The 23,731-nt window shown below is 32.7% G+C and overlaps 1 protein-coding gene across 1 annotated transcript; it reads right to left on the reverse strand.

The window, feature by feature from the left end:
• Positions 1-4,683: 4,683 nt before the first annotated feature.
• Positions 4,684-13,524, reverse strand: LOC113691890 (uncharacterized). Its single transcript, XM_027210217.2, has 10 exons — positions 13,296-13,524; positions 12,705-12,918; positions 12,464-12,621; positions 12,216-12,361; positions 8,093-8,155; positions 7,865-7,957; positions 6,856-7,017; positions 6,186-6,277; positions 5,432-5,595; positions 4,684-5,341 (listed from the first exon to the last, which is right to left on the reverse strand). Exons 1-10 carry the CDS (start codon positions 13,399-13,401, stop codon positions 4,992-4,994), a joined length of 1,548 nt encoding a protein of 515 aa, XP_027066018.1. The 5' UTR covers positions 13,402-13,524; the 3' UTR covers positions 4,684-4,991.
• Between the last annotated feature and the right edge of the window lie 10,207 nt (positions 13,525-23,731).

Consider the following 23,731-nt stretch of genomic DNA (forward strand, 5'->3'; position numbering starts at 1 on the left):
GGTACTAGTACAGGCATACTAGGGTTAAGCATGGGTCAATTATCCATCTTGTGCACCATTTGATTAATCGGACCGACCAACTCTGCCCGAGTCCGAAAACACTGGAAAATATCAAGTTCTACTGATTCAATCATAGGTTCAGCTATTTATAGCCAGTAACAAAACCAAACGGGCCTAAATTTACATTACTTGATCCATCCATCGGGTTGGACTCATTAATAACTAACTAACTAATTAACCGCCCAACTAACACAAGATGGCCAAATTATTTACCCTATTTAAATGAACCAGCCAACTCAAAAGCTAACAACCCTACCAAGCTAAACGAGTTCAACTCAACCTGAGTACGGACCATAATTATTCAAGTAACAACTACGCAAAAGACTTGGGAAACTAGCCAAAGTAAATGACTAAGGACACTAGCCAAAGTAAATGACATGACTATCAATGCCGTGCCCACACTTAACACAACACAGGTCTTCTGGTCATAATTTCTCGCGCTCAGTCACAAGACGTGCCCGCGGCCTACAACACGAAAGTCTTCAGCCACAAAAACTTGGCCCATTGAATGCTCATCAACTTGAATTAGATTAATGATAGTTCCAACTAGGGTTGCAAACGAGTCGAGTCGAGTCGAGTTTTGGGCTAATTGAATCGAGTTTCGACTAAATTTTATCAAGCTCAAACTCGATGAGTCGGCAATTTAAAGCTCGAGCTCGACTCGAATTGCTCGAACTTAAAAAAAATAAAAATAATTATTTTATTTTTTACCATTTGAACTCTTTGAGCATGAGTTCTCATGACTAAACTAATTAGAACTAGAAGTTGTTCATAAATGCATTCTCGACTAGCTTGGATGGCAGCCGGATTCATATCATTGGTTCCTAATATTTAATTCAAAATAAGTTTAGACCTCAAAATTTGATTTTATGCAAATTTAGAATAACTGGCAAAAAATCACAATAATCAACTGTCAAAATCAAATTGGCATTAGTCAAAAGTTTTGACTTTGCATTTTTTGTCCATAATATTTGGAATTTCAACCAATATAGTCCCTTAGTTTCTAATAAGCATAGTTATATTTTTAGAAATGAGAGGAAAGACTAAAGAAACGAGTCTCATGGATAAATGAAATAAAGAAAAGAAGAACAAGAAGTTTAATTAAATTTCTCGTGCATATATATAGCATTTTCAATCTAACTAGTATCTCATTCCAGCTTAAAACCTCTATAATTATTATTTGAAACTTAAGAAACTATAATGATTCAATATCCAAATAATTGAGCCAAAAATGCACGTTCAAAATTCTTGACTAACAAAAATTGATTTTGACTATTAGGATTGTCGAATTGATGCCATTAGTCCTAAATTTGTATAAAATCAGAAATTTCAGGAATCAAAATTGCTTTGATCGAAATATTAGGAACTAGTTTAGCGTACGGGTTAAATATTAGAGACCAAAAATGCATTTCTATCTTACCAAAAGACTTGTTTTTACTTTTGGTTTCCATTAACATCAACGGTCACGACATGTCACACCCTGCGACTATCTTTCTTCTATTTTAGCTATATTTTTGGGACTGTAGACAAGAATGTCCGATATTTTTTTTTTCTTTTCACCAGTAAAGGAAAATCGATTTTTTTGAAACAAAAAAAAAAAACTTTAAAACTGCTTTTATTGGAGATAGATGGGCAATCTTTTATTTTCTGTATGCCAAATTGTGTAAGTTTTAAAGTTAGGTGTTTAGGCAAGAAAGCATTCCTTGGTGGTTGCTTGCAAGGCACTGGTATGAATTAAGTGGCAAGACAAAGAACTTTGGACTATCCAGATTCTTGATATTAAGTCTTTCAAGATATGATTAACACTTTTATAGTGTTATATACACAAAATAAGTTCTATATGGTACTTGTAGTTCTAATACGAACAATCACCAATTATTGAATTTTTTTCTGGAGCAAATAAATTTAAAAGGAGGTTACCCCATTTAAGTTAAATTTTTTTTAATCCCTTCCCCCTTCCCCAATTCTCTCCAACCCCAATTGACTGGCTAGTTCTAAACAATCACCAATTATTGAATTTTTTTTTCTTTTGGAACAAATAAATTAAAAAAAGGTTACCCCATTTAAGTTATTTTTTTTGTAATTTTTTTAATCTCTTCCCCTGTCCCCAATTCCCTCCCACCCCAATTAATTAGTCAAGAGATCGATCCATTGATCAGTCAACGAAAAAGGGCTTTAACCCCCTTTCCCTGACTATAATCCCGGGAGCTGGTGGTTCATTTAAGTTACTAATTACGATACACTATAAACCCAACAAGAACTCCTAACGCAATATTTGAACCTAAGCATCTCTTACGCAAATTATACCAATCTTACAAATGTAGCTGTGCTTGTTAGCTACTAAGATTTTACAAAAGCTACAAAGAGCAGAAGTTCTAAAGTGAAAATAATTTTGGGTCTACTGATTGATTATCCATTCGGCATGTGTCTTTCTAATATTTGAACAGCACAAGAAAGGACTCCTCAAAATAAAGGATTATTTGAACAAGGAAATGGAATTTGAAATTAGGGTTAATTCCAATAAATTCCTCAAAAAATACCCTTTCCTGACCTTGCCACCCTGAACATTCAATTGCACGAGACCACTCTCCATGCTATCCAAAATTTCCCAATCAATTGTAGTTGGGTCGGGTAGTCCAATTTATATCTGATCCAGTCATGTGCACCGAAATTGATTGACTTTCCAGATATAAGAGCAGGGGCAAAGAGTTTGCAAAAATTGCCTACATCGGAAAACATACCGCAAATGTCTGAGAATGCTGAATTAGAGAGGGAAAATGAAATGTTAAAAACAACTTTGGCGAGGCATGGACTTGGCGAAGTGCCAAAAAAAAAAAAAACACCATTGCCAATTTGGAATCAGATTTGCAAAATGTTAGTGGTATAGAGGGGCAATTGAAAATGGGATTAATTTGGTTATTTTACATAATCATATGAGGTGCACATTACTTGATTAGCCACAAATTGTGATGCCCAACCCAAGTGCGCTTCTTTAAAAATTGAAAAAAAAAAAAAATCAAAGAGAGAAAGAAAGGATGAATAGTTGTTTTCCACTTGCTCTCCTTAACGACTCAAACCCGTGACATGTCAGTTTCAGGTGAAACGTCTTACCAACTAACCTGCATTTCAACTAACCCAAGTGCACTTAGATTGGAAATTTGTCAATAGCATGGGATTGGGGGAGGGGGGGGGGGGTTATTGTAATTAACCCTTGAAATTATAGAAATCAAAGCATAAAAAAGATAGCATAAAATTTAGTGTATTTTTTTTCCTTTTTTTTAGATTTCCAAAATAATATACAGAATTTGGTAGAATAGTAAGATTTATGAATAACTCTATCATGGTTGCTAAAAACAATTAACCTTTAATTAAAGATTAGCCTACAGTACTGCCCTCAAAGTTAATGGTAATTGCACCTCTTTTTTCTTTGCCTGTGTATTACAATCCTCTTTATACACGCTCTACCAAGTCAGCGAATAAAAACATAAATCACAAATTTTTTTTTTCTCGTGGTGTGAAATTACTAAAGTTAAGTGCTAAAATATAAGCCATATCTTCAGTGATAAATTATTAACCAAGGAAAAAGTTCAAGCATCTGTAATCTTGACCTTTTGCAGGAATATGTAGCATCAGATTATGAAGGATGGTATTGTAAGTATACTATTTGTCATCGATTTAGTAGAGTTAGCTCGCAGAATATATTTAGGATCTAAGCCTCTGCAATTACTAATGGCAAATGCATTGTACAATGTAAATGTTAACACAACAACTATGAGCGAAAATAGAATTGATGTTGGCACTAAAACATGTAAAAACACAACTAATTTTGTTACTAAAATACCCAAAACTTAATGGCAACTACCAATTTCAAATTTATTCACCTCCCATCATAAATTGTTCTATGCAATCACAGTTGTAATTATAGGGCAAATTTATTGGTCTAGAGCAATTACTTGATAGGCCTAGTATTTGCTCCAAAATCAATAAAAGAGTGGAATTCCTCGTGAACATATAAGGGTCTCACTTAATTCTATTTAACTAGAGGTGTTAAAATAGATGATTCGAACGGGTTTGAATGAGTCATAATTGGTTAATGAATATAATTGAGTTAACCCATTTAATAAATTGATCAAAATGAGTCAAACCATTTATATCATTTAAAAAATAGATATAGATATATCTAATTATCCATTTATGACTCACTTGAAATTCTACCATTTTTCCACATATTCGACAAAAAATGACGACATTCTTGTGTTATTAAATTAGTAAGACATTCAAATTTATCTAGTTAAGATCCACTAAAAATTGAGTTTAAATGTATGATTATTTTTATTTGAATATAAACAGATATGTCAAATCAACCCACTAACCACTAATTAAATGAGTTTAATTAGATACCCATTTAAATATAATCAAAGTTTATTGCATACCTAAATCCACTTACTAGTGGACGGGTTTAAGCGACTCAATATGTCTACATTTAACATGCCAAATAAACCCTACTTAACATGTGAATAAACAAGTCTTTATATATCTACATAGAACTGATCTATTAGTCCTAAATCAACTAATAGACATGTCAAGTAGTTGATCCAAACCTACATAATAACATGCATCGTATGCCCTCAATGTTTCAATTTTACAGAATTGTTAAAGGAAGAAACCCTTTTTTTTATGATGATGATGATGAACATTAACCTCAAGGGTTTCGAAGCCTAGATACTAAACAAAATTTACAGATATACACAAGGAGTAGAATTACAAAACCTACCGAGTCTGTAGGATTAACAAATGCCTTCTTTCTTTTCCCTCTGGTTGGGGAGTTAGGGTTATGGGATTGGGGTTTACAACTAGCTAGCCTAACAAATAAGAATAACCTATGTCACAAACCAAAATCATGGACATGGCATCGCAACCATTATCCTGTGTTACCACTTGAACAAACGAATACCATTGCTGCTTTCCACAGCCTGCTCATCTGTGGAATCTGATCCACTTCCTACTGTTTCATCTGAGCTATGATCCGAGCGAAGTTGTATCCTATCGGCATTTTTGATGATCCAATCAGTGAATTCTGGAGAAGATGCCAACTCGGCCAGACCTTGACGAGTAGATTCTTGAGTGAAATCCTCCCACTCTTGCTTTGTATATTTCTTTCTGTTAGGTGTTTCGTGAAAGGTAGAATAGTGATCCTGCCAATTTCTTGTCCCTCTGCGGGCGGATGGTGAATAATAACCCTGTTGGGTTCTTGTAACCCGTTGAAATGGTGATTGCAAGCCTGCAAACAAATTGTATTCATGAAAACAGAAATCACCAATAAAGACAGTCTTATTATTTCTACCGGTAGGAAGGTGAAGAGTAAATATACCTTTAGCAGGAGAGCCTGGAAATGAACCTTTTGGGCTATTCCAAAGAGTACTATGATGATTCTTCTTCCCTGGCCTGCTGTAAAATTCAGCATGTTTATGTTTAACATTTGCTTGTCCAGATCTCCATGCCCAAAGGCTCCCATCTAGAGAAAATGGCAGATCCCTGCACAAAATAACAGGAAAAAGAAAATCAATTTTCTATCTCCATGTACAAATGATAAGTAGAAAGGATACTGGAAAATCACCAAAATCAGGAAACAAATTCTATAAACTAAGAATCCTGTTCTTCAACAAGTCCAAGGAGAGGAAACCAAGGAAGGAAAAAAAAAAATTTTTGGGGTGGGGGTGATTTGTAGGGGTCAGTGATGGATTTACTCTTGGAAGCTAGAAAGAGAAGCAGAAATCCTAGAGCAACCATCAGACAAGATCTTCCATTCTTGGTTCCCCAGCAAGGGAAGTACTCCTCTCGCCTACCTCTCTGACCCTCCACCCATTTTAACTTCTTATTCTAAAATAGCTATAATCAAGAGCAGGCACCAAATAACCAACCCAAATACAGTACACTACAACACTCGCCTATAAACTTTGACACAACTTCTGAATATTTCACAACATGACTCTGAACTATTAAGGGTTGTATAACCTTCAAAAAATTAGGTGAAGGATGTCCCAATTTTTTTAAAAAATGGGCCAACACAATGGTTTACAATACGATGCAAAGGAAGATAAACAGAAAATGATATATGAGCTTACTCAAGGTCATTCCACCTCATCGATGTAAATCCAAAGCACATCGCCAGACAAGAAATTAGCACTGCTACAGCCAAAAGAATATCAAGAGTGCTCTGCAAGCAAGAAAGATATTTAGTACCCAGAATCATTTTAGACGACAATTTGAGTAATCTACAATATCCAAGTCTACAAGCACAACACTTCAAACATGTACAAGGTAAACAAGTCACTAAAATGCAGGATGAGATGGGAAAATCATATTTTATTTGAGAAACTAAATTATATGGGCAAGAAACCACAGCACCCAAATATTATTAGCTGATAATGAGAAACTTAATCAGTGAACTACAAAACCCCACTTTCTAACAGTCAACTACAACAGCTTTCTACATGCTGAATCCTTTCAAGGATAGGAAATTGATAATAAACTATTGAAGTTTGAAGAGTCCTATGTTAAACATGCCGGAAAGCAAATTCAAGATTGGTGAAGGTGACTAATGTATGGAAGGATGGTGATAATTGATTGACAATCTATGTGACACTAGGACAGCCAATTATTAGGAGCATTCCGGTCCCAGGAAAATATAATGACCAAAGAACACCAGCAGCTTCGCATCATTTTGAATAAAAGTATCGACAAACCAATCAGCATAGAAACAATATAAGAATCACCATAGTTACAAAGAAAGACCTGGAAAATAAAAGTGACTGCAACTATTCGTATTGCCCATTTCACAAATTGAGCAATGCCAACATTAACACTGCCGTCTTCCGCAACGACGAACTTCCGAACAAGCCAATATCCTAGACCAGCTCCAGCAAGGGTAATTCCAACTAGCAGGAAAACAGAGACCTGACAGAAAATAAAATGAAAACAAAAAACATAGATGAGGACAAGAAATAACCATTATAAAACTTTAAAACCAGGAATAGACTTGTAGCCAGTAGTTTATAATACACAGTACAATAGTCTATGGACTTTTCAATTTGAGGGGCATGTTTAAATCAACAACCTAGAATCCTAAATCTATCTGGAGAAAGTAAATTGTTTTTTAATTTCCTCCAAGAAATAGCCATTATAAAACTTTAAAACCAGGAATAGACTTGTAGCCAGTAGTTTATAATACACAGGACAATAGTCTATGGACTTTTCAATTTGAGGGGCATGTTTAAATCAACAACCTAGAATCCTAAATCTATCTGGAGAAAGTAAATTTTTTTTTAATTTCCTCCAAGCATGATATCCATAGGGGAAGGGGCTTTCCAGGTAATGGCAACAACAGAAGACAGGCTAAGGAGTTGGAATTCCTAGTGACCTGAAAGATCGCAAAACCACTATGACATAAGAAATTCAGGGCGCAAATTCCTTAGGACGAGAGAAGTACAGATCAGTGAATAAAAGCAAAGGACAACAAGGATTAGCCAAATTTGAATTGCCCTAGATTGTGTTTTTCTCTAAATTGATTCCCTAGTTCAAGCTATAACCAGAAAATGAAGGTATGCTAGGAAGGTGTCTTGTTGAGTCTCCTACAAGATATAATTGTACATCTACAAAAGATGAGAAAGTTGTAGAACAAACCAATGTAAAAACATTGAATGACAATCTGCACATTTAAGTCTTGTCATTGTATATCAAGAGAACTAACGGCAATATCCATGATGTTCTTATTCTACAGACTGGAAGCTGAGAAAGCACTTACAGGATTGTACATCTCTTCACTGAGACCAAAATTGATTAGGATTGAATTGACCAACATAGAGAAGTGCCGCAACAAAAATGACCCCGCTCCAAGCTAAACAATTACAAGAAAGGCATTGAAAGTTAGTTGATCAGCAAATCTGCTTATACGTAAGATTTCACCAAACTGCACTGTCAAAAAAAGAAGACTGCCCCAGTATAAGCAAAGAAGGCTTTTCCAAGAACTAACCACTGAACCATATATGGTTAGGTAAAAGATGCTTTTCCTGCCCGTTGGTAATAACTTCATTCCCTGTATCAATCATGTGAAGCAAAAACAATGAGAAACATTTATTGTCAATCAAATAAAACTCAGAAAGATGACAAAGCAAAACAGACAGAAAAAATAAATGTTCTATAAAATAGAAACAATTATCCTAGCTTCAAATGTCAACATATAGAAACCATGAATTTTAGCACAATTTTTTTAAAAGCATTTTCTCATTCATATCTTCCAATAAGAATATCAGCATATGAAAAAGGATGCATGTGACCAAAAGCAGATCCAAAAGTTGCAAGAATGATGTTATGTTGTAAAAAATACTACATTTGCTACCTCAATCCTTGGGTGCAGATTAAGATCATCATGATCAGAGATTATCCAAATAGAGTAATAGCTCTCAGGAATGCAACCAAGATGCTATTCCACTGAGCCACCCCATAAGAACAATAGTAAAGAATTCTTTAACTACAGGACAAGTCCCAGCTACATTTTGCATTTAAACAAATATGACAGCTGCATACATATGCAAGTTGTGTTGCAGCAAAATTCTATATGCAATAATGATGCCTAAAAGACAAAGAAAAATTAAATGCTAGTAAACCACTTCCATACATGTTTACAGCTAAAATGACGGAAGTACCTAAAGATCAAACTTTTATGATCAGGGTGGTTGAACTGGATAAATACCCGCATATAATGGCTAAAATTGATAAAAATACCAAAACAGGATCTTGGCCATGGTCCGGACGAATTGATCAAGGAGCTAAGTTCATTATAGGTGGGACAAAGATGTGATGAAAGCTGAAGCTTTTATGTGTAACATTTTTGGAGGGATAAAGATCCTATTCATTGATAGTACAATAACTCATTGAAGAGTCCATCTAAGTGCTTTTTATCAACTCATATTTATGGTTCTTTGTTCTTTTTATTCTTTGCTATATTTTGATTTGTGAAGGCATTTCATTTCTTTTTCCCTTTTTTCTCTTACCTATTTTTCCAGTGTTTTTAGCTTTTGCAGGAATCTGAATCTATAAAAGGAGTTAGTTTCCTAATGGGTAATCTTAGGATCTTTATCGATTTGGATGAATAAAATTGGTGTCTTTTTCACAATTTAGAAATAAATATCTGAAATTTAGAGTATTTATGGCAACTGTAAATCCTAGTCTAGGAAAGAAAAGATCTAGAAGTCTAAGGTATATCCCTTCCTACAGGAAGAGATTTGTGTTAAAAAATTTCATGCATATTTCAATCTTCTGTTGGGATTACTGATGCAGTTTAGCCTGTAGCTGAGATGTCTAAGGGCTTCCTGAAAAATTTTCAAGCTCCAATAAACATTTCTTCTTCGTCTTTCAATTAAAACTACGGCTCCGTTTGGATTAGCTGTTTTTGGGGTTGTTTTTCAAAAACACCACTGTAGCATTTCGAATCTGAAAAACAAGTCCGTTTGGATTAGTTGTTTTTGGGGTTGTTTTTCAAAAACTATATGAAAAACTTTTACTGTAGATTTTTTTGGATTATTTTTAGAGGTATTTTTGAAACATATTTTTGAGTATTTTTAGAATATTATAATTTTTATATTTTTATATAAATATACATTTATGCATTTATAATACATTTATATTTACAAATGTATAAATGTATATTATTATAAATTATAAATTATAAATGTATAAATGTATAAATTATAATTTTTATATAAATATACATTTATGCATTTATAATACATTTATAAATAAATATATTTATATATTCATATAAAAATATATAAATGTATTATATTCTATATAATACATAATATAAATATATTTATAAATGTATAAGTGTATATTATTATAAATGTATAAATTATAAATGAATATTATAAATATATTATAAATTATAAGTGTATATTATTATAAATGTATAAATTAATATATTATAAATATATATTAATATTATGTAGAAATGTATTTATATAATTAATATAAATGTATATATGCATTAATATTATGTATAAATGTAAAGTTAATATTATGTATATTAATATAAATTTATAAATGTATTATATTATATATAATACATAATATAAATGTATATTTAAATGTATAAGTGTATGTTATTAAAAATGTATAAATTATAAATGAATATTATATAAATGTATAAATTAATATATTACAAATATGTTTTAATATTATGTTGAAATGTATTAATATAATTAATATAAATGTATACATGTATTAATATTATGTATAAATGTAAAATTAATATTATGTATATTAATATAAATGTACATTTATACAAATGTATAATATATTATATATAACTTATATAACATATAATATTTATGTAAATATATTATAAATATATAAAAATATATTTTAAATAAAATAAAATATTTATGATATGTATATGTAAATATATAATATTAGAAATGTATAATATATATAATATACATTAATATTAATATAATTTATATATAATATACATAATTGAAATATACATATTAATATATATTATAAAACAAAATTGCATAAATATATTTATAAATTTATATATAAATAAATGTATTTATATAAATATATAATATTTATTTCAATTGACATAATATATATAATATTATACATAATTGAAATAAACATATTTATATTAATATAATATATATATAATATACATAATTGAATATACATATTAAAATACATAATTGAAATATACATATTAAAATATATAATTAAAATATATTAAAATATACATATAAAATACATAATTAAAATATACAAATTGAAATATACTTATTAAAATATACAAATTAAATATGCATAATTGAAATATATTTGGAGTTGTTTTTGATATATTGTTTGGATTGGTGTTTTTGAAGTTGTTTTTGAAATACACATTTACTGTAGCATTTGGAATGTGAAAAACAGTTTTTCAAAAACAGGTTCAAAAACACCAATCCAAACGTACCCTACAGTTTTACCATAAGTTCCATCGCCAAAAACATGCAGTAAGCAATAAAATGATAGCACACAAATGCAGCAACACATCAGAAGCTCATTGCTGCATCAGGTAGCCCTTATATGATTCCAATATGACGGACTCACGATAACCGCACAAAAAAAATAGCTTAATTATCAGATGAGCTTTGTGTAAACTACAGGATAATTTGCCTTAATGCATCTAAAATGCAAGTGTCAGGACATTAATGATCTTTTCAGACATCATCAGTCTTATGCTGATGTTTCCCATTGTTTTCAAGAACTAATAAGCCAGTTGATTTCCATGCAAATGTTAAATGTTCTAATTCTTCCATTACTTTGCACAACTACCACATTCAGTTAGAGGGGAAATTTAACTGGATAATCCTGGTTTTCCTTCCTTTGGAGTTAACTCTTATTTGCAAAGTAGTTATATTCATTCATTGTTACTTAACTGTTATAGATGCCCCCTCTTTTTTAAAAATATATATATATATAACAATAACAATAACAATAACAATAACAATAACAATAATAATAATAATAAAAGTCATTTAAAGTGCAGTGTGAAAATCTCAAATCCTTCTTTTCTCCAAAAAAGTTCTAGGCATATTCTAGCAATGCAAATATTACTGGGGGTGGGGGGGAGGTGGGTGGCACACTTCAAACCATCCCTTCCACCACCCATTCCAGTGAGAGAAATGCTAAAAACTTAAAACAAGACCTATATGGCAGAAAAAGTTTGCAGCTATCTAATACAGTGGTCCCACTGCCTCAAAAGCTTCCAACTCTTGTTTAACATCACCTTATAAACTCATTAAACTCCTTTCATCCCAATTTCAGTTACCTAAGCCATCTTTATCAAGAAAAAACTGTTGAAGTCTTAGCAACATAAATATTAAGCAAAATAGGAAGCAATACCCAAGTATATCTTGAGCCATATATCGGCCAGCCAAATTGATTGAAACAAATACATTGACTTCAGAGGCTTACCAAAATACTCACTCTAATTAATACAAAAGAATATGATTGAATAATTGCCAACTATAAGTATTTCATAAAATGGTGGTGAAATCTGCAAATGAAGAATCAAACTTGTACTCTTTTAAGTACCACACCGAAACTAAGTATATTACCTGAAACAGAAGGATTATAATGACAAGGCATATTCCAATTGCCATTGAACTGCTATAGTAAAATGGAACCCAACTGCTTACAATGGGTGCCAACAACAATAACATGATACCCAAAGCCAGAAAAATCAACCGCCATCCTTGAAATTCTGTAGCACAACCAGAACAAGAACAGGAGTGAAGAAGAATCCCACAAATTCAATCACTTTAAAGGTTAAAAAAGGGAAAAGAGATGAAAGCCTTCATCTTACCTTCTTCTACTGTAACTGTGACAGAACCAGAAAGATCGCCAACAAATTTTACATCAATGTATCGATCCTCATAAGGTGATGCAACTGAGACCAATATTCCCTTTGTTACACTTTTCCAGTCATCCTTTTCACACTGACACAGTCCCAGCGACGAATTCCTGCAAATTCTAGTTTAGAAGCCAAAACCCAAAAACAAAATAAAAATAAAAAGACCATGCCAAAATTTCAGAATTCCACTCACTTGTGAAAGCAAATTTGGATCTTATTGTGCAATCTTTCCGGGATTACCACGGAAGGCGCCACGGTCACTCGATATGCACTCGAATACTTCCCAATCTTCAATCTAGATATACCAGCCACTTGAACCCTTTCGCACAATGCTGCATCTTTAGATAACCCACTCACCACAGGCAACCTAGGAGCAACATCTACAGCTGGATTTTCCACATCAATGCCTGCAAAAGTATACCACAATAACCATAAAATCCGCACAAAAAACCCAACCAGGACAAAAATTTCTAGTATAATCCACAAACCCTAAAATATTAATGAAATTGCCACCCTGACAACAAAAACAGTTAATGGAACTTTGTAAATAAAGCACGAAGCTTTGGTATTAAGGAACACTCCCGACAAACAAGAAATGCATACATTTATTCAAGTGAACCCTAGCTGAAGAAATTAAACAATAGTAAGCTCAATGAATGAAGTTAAGTAATTAAGTATGTAAAACCCTAGTGATTAAGTTTGATTGCAGTTAATTATTAAAATTATACCACAAAGGGCACAGTTTTTGAATGATAAGAGGTAAAAATGGAGGAGGGAAGAGTACCTTTGAGAGCGATAACTTGGGGGGCGAGTGCGAAGAGGGAGAAGAGGAGAGACAGGGAGAAAACCGCCATGGGAAGAAGAGTGGAAGAAGCAGAAGAGAAGCCCATTTCAAAGAATCGCTTTCTCTCTCTCTTCTCTCTGTATTTGCCTGAGGGGGGACAGAGAGAGGGAAAATGGGCGGGCTTGGCGTGGAGGAGAAGAATAGAAGGAAAAATAGAAAAAATAAATAAGAAGACTAGAAATTAAAGGGAAATTTTGATTGTTTATATGGGTACAATTGCAGATGTAAAGGCGGCAATTTTGGACCGGGGCAGTAGTGGCATTTCGGGGTGTGAACCGCGTAAAGAAACGATAGAAGACAAATGTTGAACTCGCTTTTTGGGGTTAGAATTCTGGTTGATTACACTTGGCCCCTCTAAACACTTTGGGGATTGTGACACTTCCCTGAAATTTAAAGGGAAAACGGCCAATTTCGTTCTTAAACATTTTGCGTTGGTGTCGATTAAGCCGTTAACTTTTATTTCTGGATAATTTGATACATGAATTTATTTTGCAGTCACAATTAAGAACATCTGTGGCTACAGCACAACCTAGAACAGATCTAGTCCTTAATTGATCAATTAAACAGGGGTATTTTGAAAATGTCATGTATGAAACTGTAATAAATCAAGTAAATCATGTAAAAAATTACAAGATTAAATTTTTAAAAAAGTTTTATATGGTAATCTTTTACATAATTTATAAGTTTTATCAATTTTATTTGAGAATTTTTTACACGATTTTATTGTTTTATCACAATCCTGGGAGTGATACTCCTATAATAGCCCTGTTTAGTTAGCCAATTAGGAATCATGTTAATTTTAGATAGTGGTGCCACTACGGAGATCCTTAATTAGAACTAAAAAATAAGTTTAATATCAAATTGGCCAAAAATAAAAATTAAGAACTAAATCGACACCAGAGAAAAAGTTTAGAGACGAAATCTACCATTTTTTCAAACTTAAAATAGGCAAATTAGACTTTGTGTTTATGAACTTGGGTGTGACTGTGAGTGACATTTTACACACTTGAACTGCTAAATAGATTATACGTACATTTTTCATGCCTTGTTCTTTACTATTTAACCGCTATGATTGGGTGTGTTTGGATTGCAAGAATTTCAAATAAAAATATCAAATTTTATTATGCTTGCATCATACACAGTTTCTAATCACCTTTTTATCTCACATGCATCACATCACAAAAAGTACTACAATAATTATTTCAAATAACCTCCTATCCAATTACATTCTTCGTTCCTAAACTGCCACCTTATCTTAGTTATTGTTCATTAATTTCAATTCAAACCCCTTATTTAAGAAGTATAGTTTTTAAAGCTCCCTTATACGAATTTGGTCGTGGGCATTATTAACCTCTTCGAATTTTTCATATCCTTCTCCTCGTTAAATTGAGGAAACCTCCCATCATTTTCTTCATTTTGAAGGGGTTCTTTACCTGAGTTTACCGAATCTGGGCCATAAAACATGGTTTGGACGCGTTTTTGGGTTGGAAGATCAGGAACAAAGACCAAGAGAACCAATTAGACCAAAAGAAAATCAAAGCCTTTGTTAGATGGGCGGCTTGTGATGGTGAGAACTGGGAATTCCTTAAGGGAGAAGTCTCTGCAAGTGCTAATTAAATTCCAGGATGATTCTAAATTGCCTCTTTTCTTGGCAGGGTTGCCTCCTATAGAGTGCCCCTTGCAAAGTTGCATGCACGTCATGTGTCCCGTCCTAGCCACCTCCCTAATGGTACAGTATGCATTTTCAGACAACGGCAGTACGTTTAGGTTCCTCCACTACTACTCTACTTGGGGACTTCTATTACACTTATTCATCTTACACTTTGTTACATAATTTTTTAAATTACCAAGTGTCTTGTGAAGAAAAAGATTTAAAAACTTGGATTGTTATTTTTTATTATATGATACATTTCATTTAGATAGTAGCGGTATCAATCGGGGCTTTTTGAGCATGGTTTTAGCAAGTCCAAATTCAACTCACAAGTTATATGAATTTTTGAGTTTCGAACTTTCAGGTTTCGAGCTTATATTAAAAAGAGTCAAACTCAACTCACACTATCATATGAGGTTCGAGCTCAAATCGGGTTTGGCCTAAATTCATAATTAAATACATAATTATATATAATATATATTTTATAATTATGAATTAATATAAATTTACATATAAATTATTAACATTTTATGTCACAATATGTATTAGTATTCAAGGCACACATTAATGTGTGTGCAACTAATAGAAAAATATTTTGAGTATATTTATTGAAATCATTTTCAAGAAAATTGATTTTATATTTTGAAAATACATATGTAAAAAATTTACCCAAATAAAAGTTATAAAAAATAGTTATTTGGTAGTTATTCATAACCATAATTGGTTGTTGCTAATTAAAATTAAGGAAAAATCGTTCAAAAAGTTTCTCACATTTTCTAAAATGACATTTTTCGTCCCTCACTTTTAAAAGTGTAATTTTATGTCTCTTACAAATTCACGTTAGTAAAATTTGGTTCCTACCTAGGTTTCCAACTATGTTTTCTATTGGAATCCACTACGTGTCTTGCACGTGATCATTTTTTAAGAGCAAAATTGTCAAATCAAATTTTACATAATTTGATTCATAATTCCTTACATTTCACAAAATAAATTTTTTCATCCTTCACATTTCACAAAATATATGTTTTCATTCTTCACATTTTTTAAAATTAATTTTTTTGATCCCTTATTGATCATGTGTGCGAATAATTTTTTTAAATTCATGTATATATCTATTTGAATTCACCTGAGCACTACAAATAGCATATGTATATCAAATAGAGATATATTACATGTTATTTGCACTGTTTAGGTGAAATCAAATAGATATATCTATTGGTTTAAAAAAATTGTTAGTTTTTTTTATTTATATTCATTTTCTTTTACTAAAAAATTGAAAATAAAGAAAGCATTTAATCCTAAATATTATCAAATGTTTATATCGAATTAAACTTGGACAGAAAAAATAAACAAAGGAAAAATATGACAAAAAGAAGTAAGTGATTGGCACTTTCAAATTTGAAAACAATAACAAAGCAAGTAATTCAGCTGCTGGTTTTAAAAGTGGTGAGTAGAAACTTCAGATTTAAACTGTAATTTGTTAGCACAACTATAGAATTCGAATTAGAACCCATTAATTAGATAGTTTTATTATACAACTCAATAAATAAATTATTATGAAAAGAAAAAGATCACAAATATTGAATAGATTCACATGATGAAATCATATAGATATACATAGGTTTAAAATAAAATTATTAGTTTTAAACCCTTGTATGTATCTATTGAATACCATATGTACAATTACGATTAACCTGTTTAGGTGAAATCAAATAAAAATATATTACACATTATTCGTACTATTCAAGTGAAATCAAAAAGATATATGCATGAGTTTAAATAAAAAAGACTATTTGTACACATAATCAATGAGAGAAGAAAAAATTCATTTTGAAAAATGTGAGAGATGAAAAAATTTATTTTGTGAAATGTAATGGACGAAACAATTCATTTTGTAAAATGTTAGGGACGAAAACATTTATTTGTGAAATATGAGGGACTATAAATTGGATTATGTAAAATTTAATTTAACAATTTTTTCCTTAAAAAATAATCACGTGCAAGGCACGTGATAGATTTCAGTGAAAAACTAGTCGAAAATCTATATAGGAACCAAATTTGATCAATATGAATTTTTAAATAAAGTAAAATTACACTTTTAAAAGTGAGAGACAAAAAAAGTCATTTTGTAAAATATGAGAGATGTTTTGAACGATTTTTCCTAAAATTAAAATTTACTAAATAAGTTGAAAATAGAATATGAAAAACTAGATATTACTTGATAAAACAAATCATATTGGTAATGGGTAATTATCAAAGATAGATAGATTTTTGTTTACACCAAAACTTTCCTCATCATCAAGGAAAGTTTAGGAAGTATACAAAGTGACAAATTTTTTTTTATCCCAAACCCCTTCCTCTCCCTTTATCCCTTTATATATAGTATAGATAATTATAAATTATAAATATTTTTATATTTATTTTACACATATAATTATACTCATATACAGGTCAATATTTAATTGGGCGTGAATTTAGTATAGTCCAAACTCGACTCACATTTAGTTTGAATCTAATATTTAGACCCAAGTTTTGTCCCATCAAATTAAAGTTTAGGCTTAGTGAACTTTTTTTGGCTAACTAGGCCAAGTTCAGACTGGTCCAACTCCATTTGTAGTCCTATCAAATAGACAATAATATAACAGAAATGTACCACATGAAGTTGCGACAGAGCATTGTAGACACCAAATTTTAGTGTAATTGCATTTACTTTTTATTTTTTAGTTTTTATTCGTCGTGTTAGTTTTATTCGTTTTTTAGTTTTTAGTTTTTTAGTTTATTATTACTTTTAAGTTCCTTAGCATAAAATTTCTTGAAAAGAAAAGAAAAGCATTCAAAAAAATATGCTTTAGTTGTTTTGATTTAAATTCCATGTTTTCTTGAAGGAAAAAAGAAGGGAAAAGAAAAAAGGAAAAAAGGAAAAAAAGAAAAAAAAGATTGAAAAATGGCAACTTGGTTTTAGTTTGTTTATTTTGATGTGATGTTACTTAAATTGTTGTTTTATTATTATTATTATTATTATTACTTAATTTTATTATTAATTTTGTTAAATTACTTTTCAAAAAAAAAAAAAAAAGAGAAGTGCCGCGACATGCAAAGCTGCGTTTTTGCGTAGCTTGCAAAGAAGATTGCAGCAAGGCCTTGAGGGCAATATTGAGCTATAAAGGGCCAGGTGTCTAGGACACCTCAGAGGGGGAATTCTAGAAGGGAGATAGCTAGGGTTGGCCGAAAAGGGAGAGTTTTGGAGAGAGAGGGAGAAACGGCAAAAGAAAAATGAGAAGAGAGGTTGGCGGCTGCATAAACAGAGACGGAGAGAAGTGGACGGTGGGTAGAACGAAACAAGAGAGAAAAGGGGAGTTGGGGGTGACGGCTAGAATCTGGGTTGGCGACTTGAAGAAAGAAAAACCTACGGGCAAGGGGAGGAAAAGCTAAGCTAGAAATGGGCTGGTTGAGGAAGAAAAGGAAAACAGAAAGTAAGGGAAGTCTGTAAAGGTCGGCGACCAAAGGAAAAGAACGGAACCGAGAGCTGAGTTTTGGAGGAGAGAATCAGAGAATCTAAAGGCAAGAGGGTTGCGGCTAGGAAAAGAGGTCGTGAGAACGAGGGAGAGTCTTACGACGGCCATCACCCACATGGAGAACCCTCCTGCGACAAACATCACTGGAAGAACCTTGCAGCAACGAAGCTTTTTGGGCTTTTGTTCCAGCAAATCCATACGACTTCCTCAGAACACTTCACGTCCATTGGACTGAGCTAGATTCATCAGGTGACCTTAGCCTTTTTCCTGTTGATTTTATACAACTCGTGTGAAGATTCAAGCTTAGTAAACGAAGGTTTTGTGTCATTCACTGTCTTGTTTGTCAGTATGTGGTTTGAGATGCCCGTCCTGTTGTATGTGATTAAGATGATGTTTAAATGGCGAGTCTTGGTTAGATTTCAGGTTGCATAATTGGTTTTTGCTTGGTTTGAATCGTGGGTGTGTGTTGGCAGCGTTTTTTAATTGATGAAAACCCAGAAATTTGAAACAATGAATGAATCTGGGCTGCTAAATGGTTTCAGTTGCAGAATGCTTTCTTTACGGTTTTGCTGTTTTTATGTTCAGTTTCTGGAAGTAGATCTTTTGGGAATAAATGGTTGCTTTGACACTAACCACAAGAGTAGGAAGCTATAATATTGGGGCTCGGTGGATAAACCCATAAGTTTCATTCCCAGCACTGCGTATAATCATCTTTGGTTTGCATAAGAAAGCTACAGAAGTTTTTGTTCTTCAAAGCGAGCATGTTTGCAGATCATGTTTATTGCATACTTTAGTTCAAGGGCCTGTTTTATTCTCCTTTTGCCTTCGTTTGTAAGCCTTTGCATTGTGTGCTTGAGTATGTGAAGATGTGTTGGGTCTTTGGCATGAATGTTTGTCTCGGCCGAATGAGTTGAAGCTGCGAAATTGCAGCAGAAAAATGCAGCGTCTTGCACTTCTTGCTATTTCTTCCTTGTGACTGCAGTTTGTTTATGTGGTTTGAGATGTTGAAATGTGAATTGCTTAAGATGATGAATTGGAAAGAAAACAGCTTTTTGAAGAGAATCTGCATTTTGTATGATCTAAATTCAATTGTCTTGTTGTAGAAAGCCATCAGCAGAAATGTTTGTTGTAGAATGTTTCTCACGCTACTTTTGCATGAATTTGCATGATCTCTCTCTCTAAGTTTTTCTGTCAGTTGGGATGTCAAAGTTATGGGTTGTATTGCTGACTTTAAAGCTGAGATGTTGAAGCCTTGGTTGAGTTTCTTTGATTGTCAATGAGCTGCAAAATTGCAAAAAGAAGAAATCAGCAGAAACAAAGAAAGTACTGTTGCATGCATGAAATGTTTTTCTAAAAATTGTACTTTGGCCCCCCAAGTCTCCTTTTGTTTTACTATGACCCAACCAATTGAATAATGTCCTCAATTTGGTCCTTGGCAGTTTTAATTCTACAACTTCATTACTTGTTTGTTTTAATTAATTACTATGCTTTGTTTCAATTGCACTTAAGTCATAACTTTAGGGGCTTTACGATCAAGTGAGCTTTGTTTTGCACATTTCTTTAATTTTTCTTAATAAATTGGTACCTTGACCATTTCTTTTATTTTGGAGGATAAATAAGTGACTTCACCTCATTAGAGTTCCAACTCAAGGAAGGTATAACTTCTTTTATCTTTTTTTGTCTCTCCTATGTGATCCAACGTGCTACGTGAAGATTGTATGTCTACTTGCTTCCCTTGTTTTTCTTTAATTCCTTTCATTTATTTCACTTACTTTTGCTTTTTATTTAAGTTATTTTTTATGGGGTATGTGTACACCTCTTGGCTTGTAATAGATAGGGCTTGGAAAGCACTTGATGAAGACCTATTGAAGACGTGTGCCTAGCTAGCAAATGTAATAGGTCCATTAGTTTGATTGCTTGCTTTTGTGGCTATGTGTTAATTTGCTTTATTAGGCTCTTGCATCTAATCGAGCATGCTAAGTGTTATGTGCTATGTGTTTATGAGTGTTTGGCATGTCTACTTGCTTTCTATAGCAATAGATGAATGTGATGGATGAATGTACGTCACCACACTAGTCCAACGCTAGTTGTGGCTCATTTATAGAAAGGGCTAGTCCAATGCTAGACCCAATAGGCCATCCCCCTTTCACTAGTGCATACTTGCATGATCACTACATTTCATGCATTTTTTTTAGTTTTATCATTTGGCATGCTCCTCCAATCCTTTTCCCCTCATTTTAGGCTTTTTGCACCTCATGCTAGTTATATGGTACATTTGCTTGAAGAGTCCTCTTTCGATAAGGGAAACGAGCGAGTGTGGCTACAAAATAGCCTTAGCACGCTAGTTCTCCTTTCTAATCAAAGAGAAAATTAAAGTCACAAAGTTAGGAGTCCCCGTACCCATTTTTGCTTGCATTCCTCTAGGGTTCATGCATTTCATTTATTCGCTATCCTATACACTTCTACTTTATATTCTATCACTTTTTCCACATTCTCACTTCATACTACTTTTGGACGTTTTCACTTAACTACTCACACTTTATATCATATCACTCGTACACATGCACTTTATGTTATTTTCACATCATCATTCTTTGCTCACCTTACCTTGTAAATACATTTGCACACCTCCACTTACATCCTATTATTTTTATTACTTTTCTCACTTCACACAAACTCACATTTTCACATGGCATGCATTCCACTCATTTTTACGTCATTTAGGATTATGTGTGACCTCTCCAAAGGATCATTATTGGGCTTCACAACTAATGTGATTGGCACCATTCAACCTTTGAAGAGAAATTTCCCCCATGTCCCCCTAGGTCTAGGTTTTTGCATTCATATAGTCATATCCAACATGTGATACATACCTTGAGTAGAAAAATTAGGAAACGTGGGGCTAAGTCACGTAACTAGCTTTGGCTAGGGTAAGGGAGTGCTTTAGGCGTTGCCTTTGCCTTCTCCCTTATCAAATGTGACCCCCGATCCCTTTCTTTGGTTACGTAGACCTCAAAGTTTTTCAAAAAGGGTTTGTTTAATTTTTCATTCAAAAACAAAAATCATTTTTGGGTGACTTGGTACACCCTAACTCTATACCAAGTGGCGACTCCATTTTTCATACAAAAAACCCTTTTGAACTTTACTTGACCAAAACCGTCGCATTTCACAACCCCACGGTCTTTTCTTTCACTTCTGCACACGTTCACACACACCACACACACTACTCCACCATTTTCAAAAAATAACCTTAGGTAAATCCATAGACTTAATTTCTTGATTGTATTAGAAACTAGAAAAATCCTATTCTAATCAATAAATACACTATCAGGGTTTATTTAAACTAGATCATATGTCTCTCTAACATGAAACCAATCATATTAGTCACCACTAATTTAAAACAATTAAACAATTATGAATTTAACTATCTTCACTGACATTAGTTTGTTACGTTGATTTAAATGTTGGGGCCTTTTGATATTCAAACAACAAAACATGTGATACCCCGACTTTGAGGATATTACGGTGCCTATATTTTATTTGTGTTTTAAGACATTGTTTTGTTTTAAAGATTAGAAACCCTACTTGCACTCAAAACCCTAGTTTTACTTGTGACTAACAGGTTTTCTTAAATCTCTCATATTTTAATCGAAACCCTAATTTTAATCTGTGAAATTGTAAAATCTATCATATTTTCTTAAAATTCCCTTTTATTTGAAATCTATTATCTTATAATAGCTATACTACTCATTCACCCTATAATAAGTGCAAACAAACATAGAATCAATGGTTTTTCCTTTTGTTTTCTTGTTATCGTAAATTAGAATTTTACGTCTTTTCGTAGTGTGAGTAATCGATACGGAATATGTATTAAATTTGGTGATTAAGAGTGAGTTTTAGACAAGAAAAAGTATGTGATTAGAAGTAATAAAAAAAATAAATTAGTGAATTATAAGTGAAAAACCCAAGTACGTGCGAGTTAAGAAAAACGATGAGAAACCGATATTTTTTTATTTTCTAGCCCTTATTTTAATTCTGTGCATACATTTTCTATACTTTCCTTTATTATATTAATTTTCTAGCTATTTTTATAAGGGAATTAAGTTCTAAACATTTTTCTAGTATAAGTTAGTTCATGTGACGTTAATAGTACATATTGGGCGTGGGACCCGCTAGTGCGGTTAGTGCGGTAAAATTTTAACGATTAGAAGGAGTTTTGTGCAAAAGAAATTATGTGACAAAAGGTGTTAAGAGATGATTGGAGGAGTAATAGATATTTGAATACTTAAAAGAAACAATTAGATAGACTTCCCTTGGATTTGTGCCACTTGTCAAGCACCAAGCCAATCTTGACCAAGACCATGACCAAGATTAAGCTTAAAACTTATCCAACTCAAGTCAATCACCATTTTTTTCCTTTGCCTTCCATGATGGACGAAATTTGAGAGGAGAAGAAGAGAAAAATACTCCATTTTCAGCCTTGATCTCTTGCTTGAATCATGGAAGAAAAAAACCAAGATCAACCCTAATCCACTCCAATCAACCTTAAGATAATCTTGAGGGCAAGCTCTTGGAGAAGTTTTGGAGGAAGACACCCTTGAGTTCTTCTTGCTTGGCTGTCCATCTAACTTTTGGAGGTAAATAGGAGAACTTTGCTAGAAATCCTCCCTTATCTTTGAGTTTTTTTGATAGATGATGTTATAGAAGCCAAAGAAAGGATTTGTATGGTGATTTTCATGATTTTCAGGTTGTGTTGTGCTTTTCCCAGCATTGTTTTGTGGAATTTAGGAGGTAAAATTGATAGCCACCTTATCTTTTCCACTTGTCTTTGTATCTACTTGATGGATGATACTTTATAAGGAAAAAGACATGACTTTTATGATAGCTATCATGGTATTGTTAGGTTTGATGAAATTTCTAGCTTTGATGATGAACTGCCTTGCTTCTGACCAGCTTCATTCGTCCATGTTAGAGGCCGAATTAGGCTTAGGTTAAAACATAAAAGTTGTAGAAAATGATATTTTATAACTTCTTGTAAAATTTCAACTCAATCCGAGCACTGTATCACATGAAATGACAAAATTACCCTTACTGCCATAGGTATAGTTTTGTGGTCAGTTTTGACATTTTCTCATTTTTGCTGCATTTTTTCACCTTAATTCGTATCAAATTAGCCTTTGTCCAAAACATGAAACTTTTAGCCCTATGTT

Source organism: Coffea arabica, chromosome 6c (genome assembly GCF_036785885.1).
Source record: "Coffea arabica cultivar ET-39 chromosome 6c, Coffea Arabica ET-39 HiFi, whole genome shotgun sequence".
Classification (NCBI taxonomy): Eukaryota; Viridiplantae; Streptophyta; class Magnoliopsida; order Gentianales; family Rubiaceae; genus Coffea; species Coffea arabica.

Bases quoted from the DNA above. Each gene is read 5' to 3' on its own strand.
- LOC113691890 (XM_027210217.2), bottom strand. From the start codon at position 13,401: ATGGGCTTCTCTTCTGCTTCTTCCACTCTTCTTCCCATGGCGGTTTTC. The intron at 7,958-8,092 runs GTTAGTTCTTGG...GTAATTGTTTAG, and splicing joins TAACCATATATGGTTCAGTG to CTTGGAGCGGGGTCATTTTT. The intron at 7,018-7,864 runs GTAAGTGCTTTC...ATTTTCTGTCAG, and splicing joins GTGAAGAGATGTACAATCCT to GTCTCTGTTTTCCTGCTAGT.